Below are 20,231 nucleotides of genomic sequence, written 5' to 3'. Positions count from 1 at the left end.
GCATGAAAAGCCACCCAGGCAAACAAAAGTAGATGGGAAAGCAAGGGACACCTACACTGAATGAAACCCTTTCTCTGATGCTGCTGTTCTTGGGGCCTTACAGGCATCAGGTTTTCCGCACAAGAATATCCCTGCCACTGCAATAGGAAGCAGCAGACCCAATGCCTCACGGACCATATTTTCGGAGACTGTTCAGAATGGAATAACCAGCAAGCACGTCACTTCTTGGACAATGTGGATGTTCAGGAGAAACATGAGAGGAAAATTACTGGCTTTCTTTTTTAAACCAGCTGAAGAGACCTTCCACGACAACAGAAATGCACAGAAGGCTGCAGAAGAACACAGCATGGGTGCTGTGGCTGAACGAGAGAGAACAGTGTTTTGTAACATGGGGAAGGGACAGGTGTGATTGGCAGAATAAAACATGGTTTCTCTTCAGCTGGGAACAAAGGAGGAGGAAATCTATACATTCCGGAGTGCTGAGCAGAAGGTAAAGAGGGAATGATTCTTTACTGCCTCTTGTAATGCAAGAGCATGGGGAACATCTGCTGACACTTGCATATAGCATGGTCAAGGTAAACAGCAGGTAAGTCTGTGGAAGAGAAATCCATCAAAGGCAAGAATATGCAAAGACAATGGCACTGATTCAGGAAGTTCTCAAATTGTGTAGGGTTTGTCAGGGAAGCACTCCCTGATGCTTGCCCTGTTCTTGCACTCTTCTCTGTGTGGTGCTGTCAGGCACTGCACAATACAGACCTTTGCTCTGAGCCAATGTGGCTGCACGTAACATTTTTAAGCATTTTTACTGCATGTTTCTGTAACCTACCTGTATTGGTGGTTAGCTGAAACCTCCACAATGTACATCTGAAACAGACAATGTCCTTGCTGACTGCCAGAACCTAGGAGCAGGCAGTGAAAACATCTAACTAACAATGTACCTGTCACTTCCCTTTAAAAGAGAATGGGGACAAAGGCATCTGTCTGAAAATAGTAACACTTTATTTGATTTTTTTTTTGATCGTTACATTATCATAAATGTTCTCTAGTCTCAGAAAACAAAGCCCTAGTTTGGAAAATAATGCACATACAAATCTCTTCTTACAGGTATTAAGTATACAGAAATATACAAAGATTTCTCTATCATTGTAACGTATCATCAGAATGCCCCACATCCCACATTTTTACTCAGGTCCACTGTACCAGTAAGCATAAACTACAAAGGTAACAAGCAACCTGAAAAAGACATGGTTTCTATAATATAATTATATATATGTATTTTTATATATATATCTACAACAGTGCAAATATATCACAGCGTGCAGGCAGCAATAGTCTCTAGAGAAGCCTAATAAAATTGATTCATAGTAATGCGAATGCATTACAGAAACAAGAGACAACAATGACATATTAGATATACAGAATGTGCACACTTTAGCACGCTGATTTAAAATGATACCTTGCATTGACTCTTGCTTTAAAAACAAAAGAACAAATGTTAAATAATTCAGTAACAGATTCATGGGCAGTATCTCACAACAAGGTCAGCTGACTCAGGTAAGATATTTCACAACTCTTTACTAAACAGGTAAAGGCTTGGCTACACTGCAGGACTTGTTTGTCTTCTTTTTAGATATATCGATGTAGTCTTCACCTTAAATATAATTTACTTGTAATGTAATTTAAGTGCATTTTTTCCCATTTGTTTTAAAAATTGCTCAACAACTAATTCACATTTGTAAAGGCGGGTACAATTATTGAGGCCAGGGAAGCTGTTTTTCAGAAGTAATAGAAAGGAGTTTGTATAATGATTACCCTCAACAGGCTATTAAAATAAGCTACAATGGGGTCAGAAAAAAAGACATCACAGATGCCGCTGAAGTAAAAAAAACCAACAACCGTAAAAGTAAAGACTTCCATGTTGCCTTGCGATCTGCTTAAAAAGACATTTCAGATTATTTTTCTTCTTGAAACAGTAAAGCACACCCATAGATCCAGCACATTAGGTATTCAGTAGCTCAAAGACATCTAAAAGTCATCTTTTCACCTCTAACTACCTCGGCACTGTTCCCAAGCAGCTCATTTTTACACCCCATGTGGACAGCAACCACAAATATCCAGTAAGAAGGACACATGCAACTGGTAGGCAAGGGCTGAGTTCCATGGAGGCCCCCAGCAAGAAAATGGGTCGATAAAATCTTGCTGTATCTTGAAGGCATAAATAATGCAGAGAATGCAGGCTCGCAGGCTGGACCATGGAGATTTATTGTGCCAAAGGATACCTATTTTGACTGGTCATCTTTTTTACTGTGCTGGCAATGGGTCTCAACAGAAATCTAAATCTCTTGAAGGTTCTACAGTTGACAACTGCATAAAGTTATGGTTCAGTGTAAGATTTCAAAAGAATAAAAACACTGAAGGTAGATTTTATGCTCTACAGTACCATTACTCCTTCCCAAACTCTACATGAAATGTGTACAGAAACAGAAATATGCTAACATATGCACAGAACACGAAACTTCTTATGCTTTGCAGGCTCAACCTGCAACTTTTGGACAGGTAATATGCAGAATGATTATCTGGGGTTACAAAAACTACTCAGTGGGATACATTACAACGACCTCTTTATATATTGTGAAAACAGGTATTTAAGAACTGGACAGTAGAAGCTGACCCCTGAAAATGCTACTACCTCTGTTCATGAATAGCAGAGCTCATGATTAACTCTGGTGACACTCAGCAGTTAATTTATGCACTCACTAGTGCTGTGTGGCAGCGTCATGCACACAGCAATGATCAGCCTGTCACAAACTGTTTCAGAGGACATGACAGTGTCATTTTCTGCCTCCTTCTAGTTCCCAACAGCTTTTCAAATTATCGTATGTTATAAATGGCTTTCAGTACAGAACGAAAGGAAAGAAATTCCTGAGCAACTGCAGCCTATTAGGCTGTTCTGGAAGGAAAATGGATACACGAGAAGATAATTTTCTCAAAAAGAACATCATGTGGGACAGTATCTCTGCAGCTACCACCGAGATCCCCTCTGCAGAAATGCAGACCAGTTATCTACCACAGTCAACCTGCTCTGGAAGAGCCTAAGGCTAGCTACTGCCAAAACCAGCGTTGATGTTTTCTAATATTCCTGCTTTTGGCAGGAATATCCAATAATATCCTAATACCCAATCTAAACCTCCCCTGCTGCAACTTGAGGCCATTTCACCTTGTCCTATCGCTTGCTACTTGGGAGAAGAGACCAATACACTGCTGCCTACAGCCTCCTGTCAGGTAGTTGTAGAGAGCGATCAGGTCCCCCATGAGTTTCCTTTTCTCTAGACTAAACCACCCCAGTTCCCTCAGCTACTTCTCGTAACACTTGTGCTCTAGACCCTTCACCAGCTCCTGCACCCTTTAACATTTCCTTCTCGAAGAGTGCACAGCCTTCCTCAACTCCTCTGCCCTCCAGGCCTGCCTCCCAAAGGACACTGTCACCCAGTCTCCTCAACAGGCCAAGGTCAGCCCTCCATAAGTCTCAAGGCAGCAGTTCTGCTGAGCCCCCTCCACACTTCTCCAAGAATCGAAAACTCCATCATTTCATGATCGCTATGCCCAAGACAGCCTCCAACCATCACTTCACCCAGAAGTCCTTCTCTGTTCACAAAGAACATGTCCAGCGGGGCGCCTTCCCTAGCTGGCTGACTCACCAGCTGTGTCAGTAAGTTTCTCTTCCACACACTCCAGGAACCTCCTAGGCTGTTTCCTCTCCACTGTATTGTATTTCCAGCAGACATCTGGTAAGGTGAAATCTCCCATGAGAACAAGGACTAGTGATTGTGAGACTTCTCCCAGCTGCTTATAGAATATTTCACTGGGTGGTCTACAACAGACTCCCACCACAGTATCTGCCTTGTTGGCCTCCTTTCTGATTCTTACCCCTGAACAGTCAACCTTATCATCACCATCATTAAAAACTAGACAATCAAAACACTCCCTAACATACAGGGGTACCCTACCACCTCTGGTTCCTTCCCTATGCCTTCTGAAGATTTTACAGCCATCCATTGCAGCACTCCAGTTGTGACAGTCATCAGACCATTTCTGTGATGGCAACTATGTCATGGTTTTCCTGCTCCACAACGGCTTCCAGCTCCTCCTGTTTGCCACCCACACTGTGTGCACAGGTGTAGATGTACTTCAGCTGGGCTACTGACCCTGCCACCTTTTGGAGGGGAGAGGCCTTAATTTCTGTGTGACCATTCTTGTGTGCTTCGGTGGTTTCTAACACATCAATGACCCTTGTGTCTTTGCTGCTATGTAGATGTCTATTCCCTACCTCCACTGAGATGGCAGACTGAGGGACCTTGCTAGTACACTGTCCCCTCAAACACTAGCATGCTGGCTTCTCTCTAGTGAGCCTGGTTTTATCCCCTTCCCTCTTCAAATCTAGTTTAAAGCTCTTTCAGTGAGCTCTGCTAATTCCTGCACAAAGATCCTTTTCTCCCTTTGGGACAGGTGTTTCCCATCTGTCTCCAGCAGGCCTGGTGTTGTGTAGACCAACCCATCATCAAAGAATCTAAAATTCTGCCGGTGACAGCGGGCTTGGAGCCAGGTATTGATCTGCTGGCTCTTCCTGTTTCTTCCCTCATCACTCCCTGCAACTGGAAGGACAGAGGAGAACACTGCCTGTGCTCCTGATCCCTTAACTGGTTGTCCCAATGTCCTGAAGTCTCTCTTGATGGCCCTCAGACTTGTTGCAACTTCATCACTGCCTACCTGAAAAATCAGTAATGCATAATAACCTGAGGCCATACCAGGGTAGGCAGCTTTCTGTTCACATCTCAACCCGGGCCCCAGGGAGGCAGCAGACTTCCCTAAGAAGTGGGTCTGGTCTGCATGTTGGGCCTTCTGTTCCCCTCAGGAAAGTGTCCTATTACAACAACCTGTCTTTTTATCTTTATGGAAACGTGCCATGCCGGTTTTGATGCAGCGCATAGGCCAACTTAACCTTGGCGACACCTCCACACTGGATGAACCATCACCGTCATTACTGTTTGGTTCCACTTGCAGAGCCTCATACCTGTTTATGCACGGGCACCTGGGCAGGTGGGGCAGGCACAGAGGAGACACGCCTGCTGCACTGGGCAGGAACCTGTCGCCATTGCCCCTATCCCTTCAGTCATCCTGTTCAGCCAGGTGGAGAGAGGGTAGGGAGTCCTCCGTGTCATGTGGCCTGTCTGCCTGTTGGGCCTGTCTCGGGGAAAGCAGGGTGCAATTCCAGTAGTCTATTTTAATCCCACTCCCTGATACTCCTCAACCCTCCTCGCCTCCCCTCGGCACTCTGTCACTAAGCGGAGGAGTTGCTCTCCCCGAGCGCACGTCCCACCGAGGTGCTCACCGCTGCCATCCGGTACGGGCGTAAGAGCAGGGCACAGCCGGCAGCCCAGCACTGGCTGCATGGTCCCACCGGAGCTCTGTCTGGGCAGCTGTGCCAGCCATGGTGGGCGCAGAGCCTAGAGAGGCCATGGCTTTCTGCCAGGTGGATACCACTGCTCCCTGGTCAAGCTGGCAGGGCTTCAGTGCCTGCCCTGCCGCACAAACCGCCACACCGTGCCACTGCTTATACGCCATGCCTTGTTTGCCCACCCTGATTGCTCATGCACCCTGAGGGCTTATTTTTTTGGGGGGGGAGCTGGCTGCTGTTGCTCCTGGCCCTGCCCAGGTGCCATCAGCTGCTATCATGCAAGCTGAGGGATCCTGGCAGCATTTGGCTCCCCTGAGGTTTCTCCAATTCAGGAAATCCTGTGTGCACTGTGCTGGAGCACTCCACTCCCACTCGTGCCACCATCAGAGCTGCTTGCCTCAGCAACCGAGTCCTTTTATTATTTCCTATTATTATAGAGAAAATTAGATGATCTGGGCCTCTCATTTTCAGACAGCTACTGTTCTGTGAGATAAACCATCACCAAAACCACTATCCAGTTCATGAAAATTAAAAAGAATTGAATTTCACTGGCTGAATCATGGTATCCATAGTTAGAAGCAGCATGCGTGTAATTTCCTCCTACTCCACAGCTAGATCCTAACAAGCAGGCCAGTGCTACGGCTGGCCACCTGCACCCCAAGCTCTACCCATGCATACAGAAGGAAGCTCTGCCTCGCTGCTACTCCTGCAGCTGATGCCCTTTTCAACCATGTTCATACTACCTGACAAAGCCTGGCCCAAAACAAACACAAGTCAAGAGAACTGTTCTGTTTGGGAAAGCATTCGAGCTTGTGCTTACACCCCACTCAACCCAAGACAGTTGATGCACTTCAAAATTCTCCCTGAATGAGAATACACTGGAGTAGAGCCACTGCCAGACTGGGACAGAAAATACTGTGCTCAAGCCCTGTGAAGAAGACTCCAAGCCAGCTTCTGCTGCACTGAGATCAAGGAATATCAGAGCAGATCCCCCAAGTAACAGAAACTCACCACAGAACTAACCTGACTCCTTTAAGGAGCTGATAAACAACCCTGCGGTGCCGGTGCCGGTGCCGGAGGGGGCTCTCCTGCATTATGCAGGATAAACACACAAGACCCTCTCTCCCACAGAGCCACCAAATGATACTGGACCTGAAGCGCAGTGAGCAAAGGCAACGTGGAAGAAGGTGCAGCAGGGTGCAGAAAGAGGTACAAACACATCTGCACCCTCTTCACACACATCTTCTGATGAGCTCTGTCTGGAAACATCATCATTGCATCTTAATTCTCTCCCTATGCACTTTGCTATTGTTCCTGAATATGACTGTCACAGAGCAGGAGACAAAAGAATAAAATCGTTCTCCAACAACACTGAACGTTGAAAAATAATTAATTAATATCCTTTCCTGATTAGTTTGTAAAGTAAAAATAAATACTGACATTGCTCAAACGTTAAGCAGTCCTGGATTGGCATTTCTGGTACAGGAATTAGAAAAAATAGAAACTTCATTCTTCCCTACCAAAACTATGCAGGTAACAAAAGCAATTATGCAAAGCAACAGTAAATGTACAGAAAAACATACACACATCTCCATGCTTAGTTTTCCTTCTCCTCTTTCCCTCAAATGAAGTATTTTGTGATTCAAAAAGATCTATTCAAGATCACTGTAGAGCTGTAATCTACTAGAGACTAAGCCAAAGCAAACGGACTTTTCAGTACAGTCTCTCAGTCTGTTTGGACAGGCAACATCTCAGTCTTCCTGTGCAATACAGCCCTCACCCAGCAACGCACTTAAGCCTTGGCTTCATTTTAAAGACATTAGCTGTTCCTTTGATTCACAAAACACCACAGATATTAGAAGTTATTAAGATACTTGAGCGCTTTGTTGGAACAGGGCTTCAAAGGACCCCAATAGTCAAAAATACCCATCTAGTGTTGAGTAAATAGCACAGACAGGACCTCCTCTGTGAGGATCACTGGGGTGGTACAAGTCAGTACATACCACAATTCTTTCCAGAAACAAATGTTTAATGAAACATTCATTTCTGCTGGCAACAGAGACTTTGACACAAAAGAGTAGATCAAAACACCAGTCACCTGACAGATTCAGTACTTGGACCCAAGTGTTCATTATCTCCCACATACATAACCAGCTCTGCCTATTATGTGTATATATATATACATATTCCTCTCCTTTAATGAAAAAAGATACCTTGGGCTCCAAATACTTAATATAGTGAACAGGATTTCAGTACCAGATATTCTTCTGTTACTCCTTTTAATGTATAAAATGTTCTCAATTTCTTATGTGAGGAGAATCTGCTTTCCAAATCTTTTATTTAATGGTAAATAAGAATGTTTTAAGTTCTTTTTAGAGACTTTCAGGGTTCTTCAGATTATGTGCAAGTTTCCGCAAAGAAAAACAACAAAAAACATCTGAAGCACCTAAAGTCTTAACTGATGCACATAGTAATCAAAGCAACATGTCAAAACAAGTTACATTAAAACAAGGAGGCCAACAGAACACTAAAGTCTTCCGCAATCCCAACAGAAATCATACAGTCTTCAACAGACCTCTAAAAACTTTTAGCCTCTTACATAACTTTGAGCCAGTGTGTGACTCGTTTGAATGGTAAAAATGGCATTGATTGCAGCTACTTTATGGCTATTTATATATGGCTATATAAACTGAGGATCTGAAATCTTTAGAATCTGGCTGGTCTTATTATGCTTCTGTGTGAAGCCTCCAGAACTTCACAATGCACTTGCTTCACACTACAGCACATGCATGCCCAGTCCTTTAACCTGGGAATGTGTTTTATACCAGCCTGTTAGAATTTATTTATACATAAACAGAGAAAAGCCAAGCTAGATTATGTTAAAAATCTTTGCAGTATTTGAAAACATAATTGGGATGGACTTCAAATACTTCTGTCCCACAGCAGTGACAAAAGAGATATTACTAGTTAATTTTTGAGCAAAGGAGGGAAGGAATGTTTACCTCATCTATGTATAGCACTGAGTTCCAAGGGAATTAATTTATTTCTTTACTGGGATACTACAGTCTGAAAGAGTTCCTTAGAATAGGATCTTTCAGCTAAATGCTGCTAGCAGATGGCTGGGAAAAAGCATATCTAACAAAAAAAGGAGTGGCAAAAAATACTCAGAGCATGCATTTTCTTAGGAACACCAGTGGAGGACCAAACTTTTGGCTACCATAATACAATATGAAGTTACAGTATATTGTGATAAACGCAGTCATGATTCATGTCAAAAATAGAATGTAGTGTGGTAAGTGTAATTGTTGTACCCTGTGTAAATCTAAAACCTGTATCCCAATTGTAATGAATGGGCGCGTGTGGCTCTCCTTTGAGACAAAGTAAAAGCTCCCCCTTCCCCTGAGGCAATCGCTGCTTAGAAAAGCCTGCCAAAGGAGATAAGGAAAGTCCGCCAGGGAAAGCCTGCCAAAGGAGACAAAGACCCTGAGACTTTGAAAAGCAAGCCCGAAGGAGAGCCAACAGGAGGAGAAGACGTACCCTAACGACCCAGTGGGGAAAGAGCGGGACGAACATCCGGCGAGAAGAGATTGGTCAAGATCCGGGCATAAAAGATGCTGCTTTTAGGACTCAGGTGTGCGTGTGCGTGTGGTGGAACTAATTGAGTTCTCCACGCACCCAGCACTGTTTTTGCTTATTGTTTCTCAACCTAAATTGATTGAACCCAAAATAAAACTGTTTTAATTGTTACCGTTTATAACAGTATGAGGACATGTTGCAGACTAAAGAGGTAAAATAAGAAAGCCTACAAACAGAGGAACAGGCACAGAAAACAAGACAGCATCCAAGGAAATCATACTGCTAAATTGGTCTAGATGGGAGAAGACAGCATTGTCATTGTGTAAATTAACAGTCAGTTGTTACTTCACTTGGTACACTGCAATGGATTTTCAATGTGGTATTTGGTAAATGCAAAAGACGAACCCTGAAGGTATTTAATGCCATGGATGTCACGTTCTTTCATACTCAGCTAGCCTACAGCTGGACCAGCTGTGTGCAACAAAAGAGTAATTTGGCCAATGTACTCTTTTGTCTGCTTGCAAACAGCATCTGAACTGCCTGTAATACTCGCAAATATTTTGAGTCATGAAACAATCAGGGCACATTGTGCCAAGGGATTTCAGCTTGTGCCTTATATAAAACAGTTCACAGTTATGAGCATTATTTAGAGTAGCCAAAATTCTTAAAACTTCTCATATCAGACAGCCTTATATATCCATACCTGCTTGTTATTATGCCTGGAAAAGCAGCACAGCTGTACAAAAGCTCTTTTTGGGAAAAAACGGCAAGAACCTATGCAAAGAGGTTGTGTAAGGATTTTTTTTTTTTTCTTACAGTAAAGACTGACCTTGCTTTCACAGGTCTACCTTATTTTCAGGGAAAGTACAGCTAACCTTCCTAAAACATGTGACTTGACTTAAAGTCTTCCAGAACATACGCTTAATGTGTTTAACAGACACATGCGGTCTGTGTCTGTATTGGTAAATTAAACACAGCCTGGGCGTGGGCCACGAAAACTGGGAAACAATTGTCTTCACTGCTAAATAGCACGGCTGTAGCTCAGCACAGCCAGAGGTCTTCCAGACAATGTTTGGGCTCTACCTAGAAGTTAGTATGGCACAAGGATCATTCCTTTTAGCCCCAGCTGTCTGAGGACTAACAGTCCTTGCCCTGGAACCATTCAGTTTACTAGTACAGACACAGCCATGAAGTTTTCAAAAACAGCCTGTGAACTGTGACTGCTAGTGGTCAGCTAATGCGCAAGGTTTCTCTTCATCTAGTCTACTGTCATGGACTGCTGAGCTCCTCAATGATTTGCTGACACTGAGCTGCTTCCAATCTACAAGACTTCAGCATCCTGATAGGAACAACATTTACATAATTTGTAGGTCTGACGCGGAAGTCTGTGACACTACAGTAAATGCACAGTAATGACAGGAGGTAGTGGAATTCGCACAGAAATTCACCAAGGTGTCCAACCTGAGTATGGGTCCCACAACTTCGTTTTGGGTTGAAAATCCAAACCCATGAAAATCAGGGACAAAATTCACATCAGCTTGGAACCGGAATTCCTTCTGCCAAGTTTACAAAGGTTGAGATATGCAAAACAAATGTATGCTTCTTTTAACAGTTTCATTGGTGTTTAAATCAATTAGCTATTAATTCCCATGTCATGAATGTAGACTTCGGGAAGAGAACAAAACTGCTTGGCATGATCAGACCTGCAGTATTACAAGGTATTTTGTATATTTTGAGAAGAGTTCTACACGTGGTGTGCTGCTGATACAATGAACACTGCCATATGAGGCAGTCACAAATGTTTTAATACAATATGCCAAGCTTTGAGCTGTGCATAGCTCTTGCACTCATCACGCTTTAACAATCACTCAGTCTTTAGGGAAAGATTCTGCTTTCACAATTTAAGAACAAATGAGCCTTGGAGTGCTTTGATGTTTTCAATTGCAGGAGGTAGATCAAACAGATAACAAGCAGAGTTACTATTTTAAATATCACAAATATTGAGGATTTAAAAGACACCGCAAAATAATGTTTTTTCAATCATTCAGTGACAGTTTGAACATGTCTGCCTGTGCTACCTATTGATGCTTCCAAATATAGACCACAGGTTAGGGCAGACTCAGAATCTGCCTTTTCCTCCTATCATTACAGTTTTCAGATATGAGACCAGCTCGACAAGTAAAGCACCAGAATTCTAAATTTAGACAGAAACAAAAATAACGACCTGAATCACTTTAAGTGTGTTTTTAAAAAGTATCCGTATTAAAAAGTTATCTTTACCTTATTAATTAATACATTTACAGGCTTTCGGCCATAAGGGGTAATTCTGTGGAAAAGAATTGCAAAATAATACATAGAAAATTGCAAAGATGAAACTCTGAATTTAGAAAGATGAGAGAATTCTATTGTCTTTGCATCCCCCATTTTGCATCTCATTATCTTGTCAACTATAGATGACATTATACTACTCTGGCTACCAGGACTAGTATCCTAGTGACTTTATCATGAAATTGGTTTTCATAAGGAAGGTTCCTGCAGCCAGGCTTTAAATTACAGTTACACTGCCTTGGTATTTATATTCTGTGGTGTAAAATTCCCTTCTATTTCTTCTTCCTAGTTAAAGCCAGAAAGTGTAATGAAAACATGACCCAACCCAACTGGATTGATTGGCTTAACACTGTATGTCCACTATCCCATTGTGGTTCTCTATGGGCTAGGCTGTAACAGCATCTAGCTGGGCACTGGAGACCGGCCTGCCACAGTGAGACAATGTCAAGTGCCCTCTATTGCATATCTAAAGATCTGCCTACTGCATTGTTTTAGCTGTTTTTCCTTTACCTCTCTGCTCGAATTTTGTATCTGAGAACAAAATAGGCAATCAGGCGCAGAGAGAAGAAGAAAATTCCAAGAACAATGAAGTCCAGGTAAAGTTTGGCATTTTCTACATCCAGTTCTCTCAGAATGGCCTCTGATTTTTGAAAATGGCAAGTGTCATCTTTGTCACAATGCAGATCTTCTCGATCCAGTCCATAGATGGAGAGAATAACTCCTTCAAAGCCATATCTGGAAAGGACAAGGACAGATTACAAGGAAAAGTCCTGATGATCTGTTTAGAAATACTCCAACAGCAATACAATCCCTGCAAGAGCTTGGCTGAAACACCAGGGGGTTCAATATCATTCTGACACGTGCGGCTCAGGGCAAGCTCTATCCCTGTTACAGTCAAATGACATGCCACTGGCATTTTTCACAAGAATAAACAAAGAAGTTTTGCCGTTAACCACTACCAGTTAGCATAATTTCTCCAAAGAAAACCATTAAAATAGAAAGCAGGCTAATTTCAGCTCGTATTCAGAAACTCCCCTTTAAAAAGTGACATAATTAATTCATTTTTAAAAAAAATAAGCAACAGGGGTACAATTACGGTTTGAAGTCAGAAATATATTAAAGCCAGCATCAATCTAGAACGTCTCTTTCCTTCCACGCGCTGTAGTTTCACTAACAATGCACAGTTCCCATGTCTTCCCTGGCATCATGTGCACTTAGCATTTGACTTTGCGAGCAGATACACCAGCATGGATCCCACGTCTATGACAGCTCCCTCTGGCTTTGGGAGACTCCACATAAACTAGACAATGGCTTACGGCCTCATCTTGAATTCTAGCTACTAATTCAGGGGATGTGGTCTCTTAATCTCTGACAGGTCTCTGTGTAGGACCTCACTTGTCAAAGAAGAACATATTTTAGCCTGGGTTTTCTCAGTAACAGTACAGCTTGGGCAGGGCAGGGAGAAGGCGGATGGAAAAACTCACCTCACCTAATTTCAGCTATATTAAGTGTCTAGTCTAAACTATCCCCCCATGCTAGCCGCCAGAGGTTCCCTGATGCCAATCATCCCATCTTAAGATAGCTGTCTCAGACAGTGAGAGTGACAGACGAAGATAGGACGTAAAATGCCTATGGTTGTTAAAACACTTGTTCAGATTAGAGATGACACAGATCCCATATCTCTCATGGCAGTGCTACTGCAGAACTTAAAACCAGGTCTTTATCCACAAGTCTACCTAGGATACAGCAGTGATTTATACAACATTTTCTTCTGAAATGAGGTGGAGGCATCAGTTTCTCAGTTGAGTATACTGTGCCTATTATTTCAGAACTCCACTACTGCAAAATCCAGGAAGATTTGAAGAGAAGACTGAGAGGGCATCTTATCAATGTATGCAAATATCTCACGAGCAAGCGTCAAGAGGATGAGTCTAGACTTTTCAGTAGTGCACAGTGACAGGACAAGGGGCAACGGGCACAAACTGCAATGCAGGAGGTTCCATCTGAATATGAGGAAGAGCTTCTTTACTCTGAGGGTGATGGAGCACTGGAACAGGCTGCCCAGAGAGGCTGTGGAGTCTCCCTCTCTGGAGACATTCAAACCCACCCGGACACCATCCTGTGCAACCTGCTGTAGTTGAGCCTGCTTTAGCAGGGGGTTGGACTAGATGATCTCCAGAGGTCCCTTACAACCCCAACCATTCTGTGATTCTGTGATCCTGTGATTTGCACACTGTGTGATCCCACTGAATTCAAGGGGACTGACATGGACTTGCGGCCAATAATTTGTACTGAACAGTCCTATATATTTCACACCATATATAGCAAAATGCAGTGAGATAATGTGGTATACATCATATGTATAATTGTACTCTAAAAGAATGTGCTGTGAACAGTCTCTTCAGCACTGAAAACAACCAACCAAACACACAAACGCAAATAAACAGCATTTGCAGATAGGAGATTAATGACTTCATTAGCAGTACCTGACATAGGAAATGTAAGACATCCACTGGAGGTATGTTGGGATGGTATCAAAGCTGACAAAAAACCCAGAGAACAGCAGCACTGGGATGGCAGTAACTGGGCCCACAAAAGTGGCCACCTGTGAAGAGACAGAATAGACAGTCTCTTGTCAGCCAACTAGAAGAAAAAATTAAAAACTGACTTGCTCTTTCATCTGATTTCTCAACCGCCAGTGAGGAAACCAGCCTTTAAAAGAGCAGACTTTCCTTATGGCAAATCCTCTGTTCTGCGACAAACCCAAATACACAGTGCAAACTTACTCTTCAGGCAGTGGGCAGCTATGCTATTCAAGTTCTTCTTATAATGCTACTTCCCCAAATTACTACAGTTCCAAATACTAGGAAATTATGGATATTTTTTTTAAAATGAGATTTCTTCTGAGGGGGAGGTTTGATCTTGTTAGTAGAAGAAAAGGGGTCCCTCTCCTCTTCCTAAACCATTCTACTAGTTGACAACACTGCTGTGATGGGACCTGTCCTTTGAAGGACTTGAACACACCAAGAAGTTTACAGAGAAAGATGGGCACTGTGATCCCCTTGCTTCTCTGGGTATGAGACCCATCTTTCCAAATATTATCCTCTCTCACTCACTCCCCACTGAGGACACAGACCTCCCTTCTCATTAACCCCATGTGAACAGTAGCTTCAACTGGTCCTAAAACATTGTGAAGAGGGTAAGGAACATCTCCAGCTGGGTGGCTCTGGTGGGGAAGTTAGATCTTGACCCAACTCCAGCCTGTCCTCTCTACGTCCCCTCCACGGCAAAGGGCCACGTAGGTATCTCTGGGGAAGGCTGATGCACAGGGATCACGCAACAGGGCTATCTGGTCTCCACCGGGGGGCACAGAGAAGGAATCAAGTCTTCTACTCCAGAAATCTTGATAGCATCAATGTGTATTAATGTCAGTATCATCTGTTATCACAAAACAGTTCTGCTGTGGAATGGTCACCTTAGCACATCTCCTGTCAGGAAGCAGAATGGAGTTACATGGCCAGCTTCCAGTGTGACAGTCATGCCAACAGCTGCCTCTCTCCCTCCCTCTGCAGAATGTTTAGTTTCTGGGCATGCCTCTTCCTACCTGCCCTCCTGCAACCTTTTTGTATGTGTATGAAAGAACCCTCTCCTGAGCTACTGATCCTCATGGCCTACCTCCACTTTGTAGATGCACAGAAATGCATCAGTTCTGCAGTTTCTAAGACCTGCTCAGCCTGGGATGAACATCAAGCGACAATCCACTCAAGCAGGGGCAGGAACAGCCCCGTTCAGATGGGAAAGGAACTTCAGAGCCTCACATCCAGTGTGTGTATATGCTTTTTATGTTGATGCAGTCAATGTTAGGTAGCAGCAGGGTTCCCCTGAGACCACAGAATACTGTCAGTACCTGAAGGGATGTAGAGGCTGCACCTATGAGAAGACCCAGTGACTGAGCCACCAGGGATGTCATGGTTCCCAAGGCTGCAAAGAGGACAAATCGGAGTGCATCAGACGGCTGTGAAGTCATCCAGTACACAATGCTGCAGTAAGCGACAGGAAACATGATCTGCAAGGAGATACACTTGGAGTCAGTCCATTAAAGCCAAACATTCCCTGTTACTCTGAATAAGATAAAAGCATGGTGAGTTTTAGCTAATCCACAGCTCTCAGCCTTTTAATTACATGACAGGCATAGCATAAGAGAATAAACACATCTGCCACAGACTGTGACATCTATCTTACTACTTAGATATTAGAAAATAGATCCCATTCACTTACAGCCCTTTTCAATTCCCCTTCTGCAAAAAAGCAAAGATGGTCATCTGATCCTAAATAAATACTGGGTCAGGTCTCAGCTTTTGTCCTGCTGTTTACTGTGAGGGTGCTTACCAATTTGGACCTGAAGCTTCAGCACACATATGTGAACAATTTCTCCACTACTCAGATGGATAAAATACCAATACTGATCTTCTTAGCAAGTGGACTTGCCATAAACTTAAATGGTTCTTGTTTTATTGAAGAATAGAGCATATACCTGAAAAGGAACATCAGCCATGGTTTTGGCGAGATAGTAGGCTTTCAGGCTGTACCAGTAGTTCAGATGCTCTCTAAGAAATACTCCCATCTCAAGAGGAACTACAGAGAACACAAATTAATAAGTTAGGTTGTCAGCGTGCAATATTGCACATAATAAAATAGTTTATATTTATCTAATCCTGCACTGCTGCAGTCCCACAGTGGGGCTGGAACCCTGAGGCCTTTGACAGACCAGCAGTAGTTTCAAGGATTTGTAACGAAATGTAAGAGGTCAGCCCTGAAAGTTGCTCACTGTTTACACTACGTTCCAATCTATTCAGATGATCTCAGCCTCCCCTAAAGAGGCTTTTTGAATTCAAGAGGTGTCAGAAATTAGAGAACCTGGTTATTCCTTTTGGTCCAACAGGGAATCCAAAGTAACAAGCGTTCCCAGAGGAAGTATGCAACAGTTCATACTGCAGGAGTTTGCTTCTGACACCACGTGAATATGCTATCCTGTGCAGGAGTCATGACTTAGAAGTCCTAGGGAAATTATTACATCCTTCCTAAGACCAATCACGAGCTCGTGACACAGGTGAGAAGCACTGAAGCAAGGGGAAATTCCAGCCCAGGACTGTAACATTGACCTGTCCAGGCTGAGAAACACTGGCAAAACCGGGGAGAGAGGTGCCATTGGACAAGCCTATCTCTTGTCTGCCTCTACACAGCAGTTTAGTCAGTGCAAGACTTATCTCCACACCTGTCTTAGAAATACAAGTCAAATGTTTATCTTAACAAATCAAGATACATAACAACACCCTTCCAGCCTACTGCAATCTCCTTCCCTGCTGATGTAATAGCAGGGTGATGTAATGACTGGTACTCACATGTAAGGACAGTTGGCATGAGCGCAGCAAACATAAGAAACAACATGGAAAAAAAGAGGAAGCCAGAGTTGCTGAGGACTTTCTTAGCTTCATTGCCAATGCCTAAGTAGAGCAAGCCGATGAGTAGTCCAATGCCAATGTGTGAGGTGATACGCAAGTGTGTCAGGACCTACAAGCAAGGGAAGAGTAGTATTTCTGAGCAGAAAGTCTGGGCTCAAAACCAATGGCAATATGACTGAAATCAGGTATACAGATTGCAGAAAAGGAGTGTTTATGTCCAGAAGAACTTCCATAAAAATGCTACTTTCCTACTGGCAAACTGGGCTTCAGTTAAGGAAAACTTACTCTAATGAGTTTCCCAGTGTCGATCAGACACATGGCTATTACATTACAGAAAATTTCTTCTGCCTGTAAACACAGGCAGAAACTGTAAATGCCGCATCCTGAAATCCTACTGTCTTTGACAGTGTCATGGAGCCATTTGCCCTCATTCACCAGGATAACAGACTTTGTGACTAAACGATAAATTTCTCTGAGCAGAAGAGAGGCAGAAAAGGTATTTCAGGCTTATACAGACCAAACTAACTTAATCAAGCATAAATTAGCCTTCTGTACTTTCTCTGAAGTACAGTATTCCTAGAAGAGGTATGGAAGAACAAAAGAAATAATACAATTTGGAACAATTACAAGCCTTTACAGTTGAGCAGGAAAAAAAAAAAGTATCACATTCAATCTATGCATCAGAAAATAAGTTAAAGTTTTCCCTTGGTAAAGATGAGGACAGGACCATTATGCTCCATGGTTAGGGCTCGCACACCTCTAGAGATGCTAAGTGCACCAGAGACATTCTGATCAGCTAGTTGAGCAACATACAGAACGTGAAGCTGTACGTAAGCTTTTGGATTACAAGAGCCCTCCCACACAAACATGTCAGTTTATTTGTGACCAAATATTTGGTACGAGACCAGATGTGCAAACTATTCCAGACTGCAGGAAGGCAAAAAATCTTTGAATGACAAATGCACTATCTGCAATGTAAAACAGCAAGGGAGAAGAACAAGTTATGGTAAAGAAATGTGCTGGCGAAACAACAAATGGGCATAATATGTATGGTCTGGAAATAAGCAGGTGCTTCCTAACCACTACAATTGCATCATTCTGCGATATCTTCCCAACCAGAGCCGGGGGGGAAACATTTGCTTGCTTTTACTATGGCATTCAATGCAGTGTGTCCCTTTCTGAAAGGGAAGGAATACTGTGGTTATCTGACAGCAGAGGCCTGGACAGAGTGGTCCAGTAGGTTTCTTCCAGGCCTGTGGTTCTGTGTGGACATGTCTACACCAGAAATGGCAGTGTCCTCAAGAGACACCTGCCTGGGTGCAAGGCAAACGCAGTGTCGCTGCAGCACCTGGAGCTCCGTGAAGCCCAGCTTACCCTGTCACAAGGGCAACTTGCTTACCCTGAGCTCCACATGGCTCAACTGCTTTTGGTTTCCAGCCTTCCTCATTTGAATCCACCACGTGCCCACCAGTATAAATATATTCTCTGGCCTTCCACTTTTCTAATGACAGGTATGTCAAATCAATATATCAATATATATTAATGTATCTATTGTCTTCCCCCCCCGTCATGTAAAGCACTGAAAACCTTCCAACATGCAGGAAAAGCAGACAAACCCTCCTCATACTTATCAAATTCCAAATCTGCCAAGAAAAGCACTTGGCCAACCAGTACCAATTATACTATATACTGGTGAGTTCCCTGGACAGGTGTGCATGTAAGGTCTAGTTGAGGAAGCTCACCTCCTTAACTCATCCCTGTTAATGAAGGGACAATCCCATGTAGAGGACATTTCAAAGCATCAATCAGACAACGTAAACAGTCCTCCCTCTTAAATCACAAATTCCTCAGCTACTTAGAAGAAAAATTTGGAGTAAAAAAAAAAGTCCCACTGCATTTTGTTAATGCCAGCTAGGCATCCAAAACATTTAATAAACATACATGAAAACTGTAGGGTTTGGAATTTGAATGGAGTTATTTTTAAGAAAAAAGGTGAAAGATAGCTTTTTTTCCTTGAGAATGAGAGTTTCATTATGTTACTTACTTCATCTTCATATTACATGTATGAAAACAGAAATGTTCTCTTTTCAAAGAGGTAAACTTTTTATTTACCAAGTTTCTGTTTCAAAAATAAAGACTTAAAAAGTACTGGCCTTACATCACACTGAAATGATTCTCTCTGCCACCCTGGATTTTCTGGAAAAACTGATTTTGTGACACACCAGTACAACTTCTCACACATTTTTCAGTAGGATAAATGACTGTGTAAAGGACCTGCCAGCACAGAGGGGATTTAAGCTTTAGGTTTTTAGGCCAGATGCTTCTGAGTTCCTCTGAAGAAAAGTGTTCACAATGAAGACGGTACAGTTAATAGCGAAACTTGAAATATCAGTCTCTTTCCTTTGAAATTCTGTGATGATCTTCATGCATGGGCTGTTGGACAGGACCTTTAAGGCATTACACTATCTCACAACCAACTGAATAGACCTTTTGGCTTCAAAAGTTATTATAAAGGCAGCCTTACCGAATCCCTCATGATGGTGAGAAAAGTTCTTTTGAAGAGGATACAGAACTGGGTTAGGCAGCTGGCAGAGAAGCTGTGGCAGCCTTCTGTGGAGGAGGAATCCTGCGGAAACACATAAAAGAATAAACTTCTTTCTTTGCAGTATCTTGCTTAGTTTTCACTCACAAAACCCCACTCTCAGCAGCCAAATGTGCCCAGAAACCTGCTCCATTGACTGAAGATTTGAATTTTTTTCCTCCCCCTCCAGCCTCAAGCCATGCCCATTAGTTGTGGCACACAAAATACCTCTTCAGAAGGACGGTGCCAGAGGAAGGGATTCAACTCATTCTCACCACCAACATCTCTCTTGTAGTCTGTGTCACATATCCTCTCCCGTACTGCCCTTACCAGTCGACCATTCTGGTCTCCATATTCACCAGATGCTACTTCCATAACTACAAAAACCAGAAGGAGAGTTACTGGTTTACACTACTGACTAGTTACAAGCCTTATTATTAGATCCCCTTGATTCAGTAACAGTGACAGAAACAGGAGTTTTGTCTAGAACACGCTCTAAAATGCCACATGCTAATTCATATGTATACACACATTATTTACATGTATCTTTCTATAAATCTTCAGAGTTCTCTTCAGCCTGAAAGTTAAATGAACCATTTTAGAGGAAAGACAGTGAATACAGGATAATTTAGGTAATAAAAAAATCACGAAAATCTTATTTTTGTGGTCCTTACTGCTTCTTCGGAACTAAGAAACAACAATTAAAAAAACCCTTAATGCTATTAGCTGTACAATACCACAATGGTATTGGGCAACATAAAAAAACAGAATACTGGAGCCACTTTGAAAGGCCACTAGGACTAATTACTATGAAACACTAAAGAATATG

At 42.8% G+C, this 20,231-nt stretch overlaps 1 protein-coding gene across 2 annotated transcripts in view; it reads right to left on the bottom strand.

Moving 5' to 3' along the window:
* Positions 1–978: 978 nt before the first annotated feature.
* Positions 979–20,231, bottom strand: part of ABCG1 (ATP binding cassette subfamily G member 1) — a 63,996-nt gene continuing 44,743 nt past the window's right edge. For both annotated transcript variants that reach the window (XM_055702857.1, XM_005438518.3), the window contains exons 9-15: positions 19,631–19,779; positions 19,346–19,447; positions 16,762–16,930; positions 15,894–15,994; positions 15,267–15,425; positions 13,846–13,964; positions 979–12,094 (exon numbers count right to left, since the gene is read on the bottom strand). In XM_055702857.1, coding sequence (XP_055558832.1) covers positions 11,866–12,094; positions 13,846–13,964; positions 15,267–15,425; positions 15,894–15,994; positions 16,762–16,930; positions 19,346–19,447; positions 19,631–19,779 — 1,028 coding nt within the window. In that variant the 3' untranslated portion in view covers positions 979–11,865. The remainder of the gene's footprint in view (positions 12,095–13,845; positions 13,965–15,266; positions 15,426–15,893; positions 15,995–16,761; positions 16,931–19,345; positions 19,448–19,630; positions 19,780–20,231) is intronic.

The sequence above is a fragment of the Falco cherrug genome, chromosome 2 (genome assembly GCF_023634085.1).
Source record: "Falco cherrug isolate bFalChe1 chromosome 2, bFalChe1.pri, whole genome shotgun sequence".
NCBI lineage: Eukaryota > Metazoa > Chordata > Aves > Falconiformes > Falconidae > Falco > Falco cherrug.
This window is presented reverse-complemented; position numbering and strand designations above follow the sequence as displayed.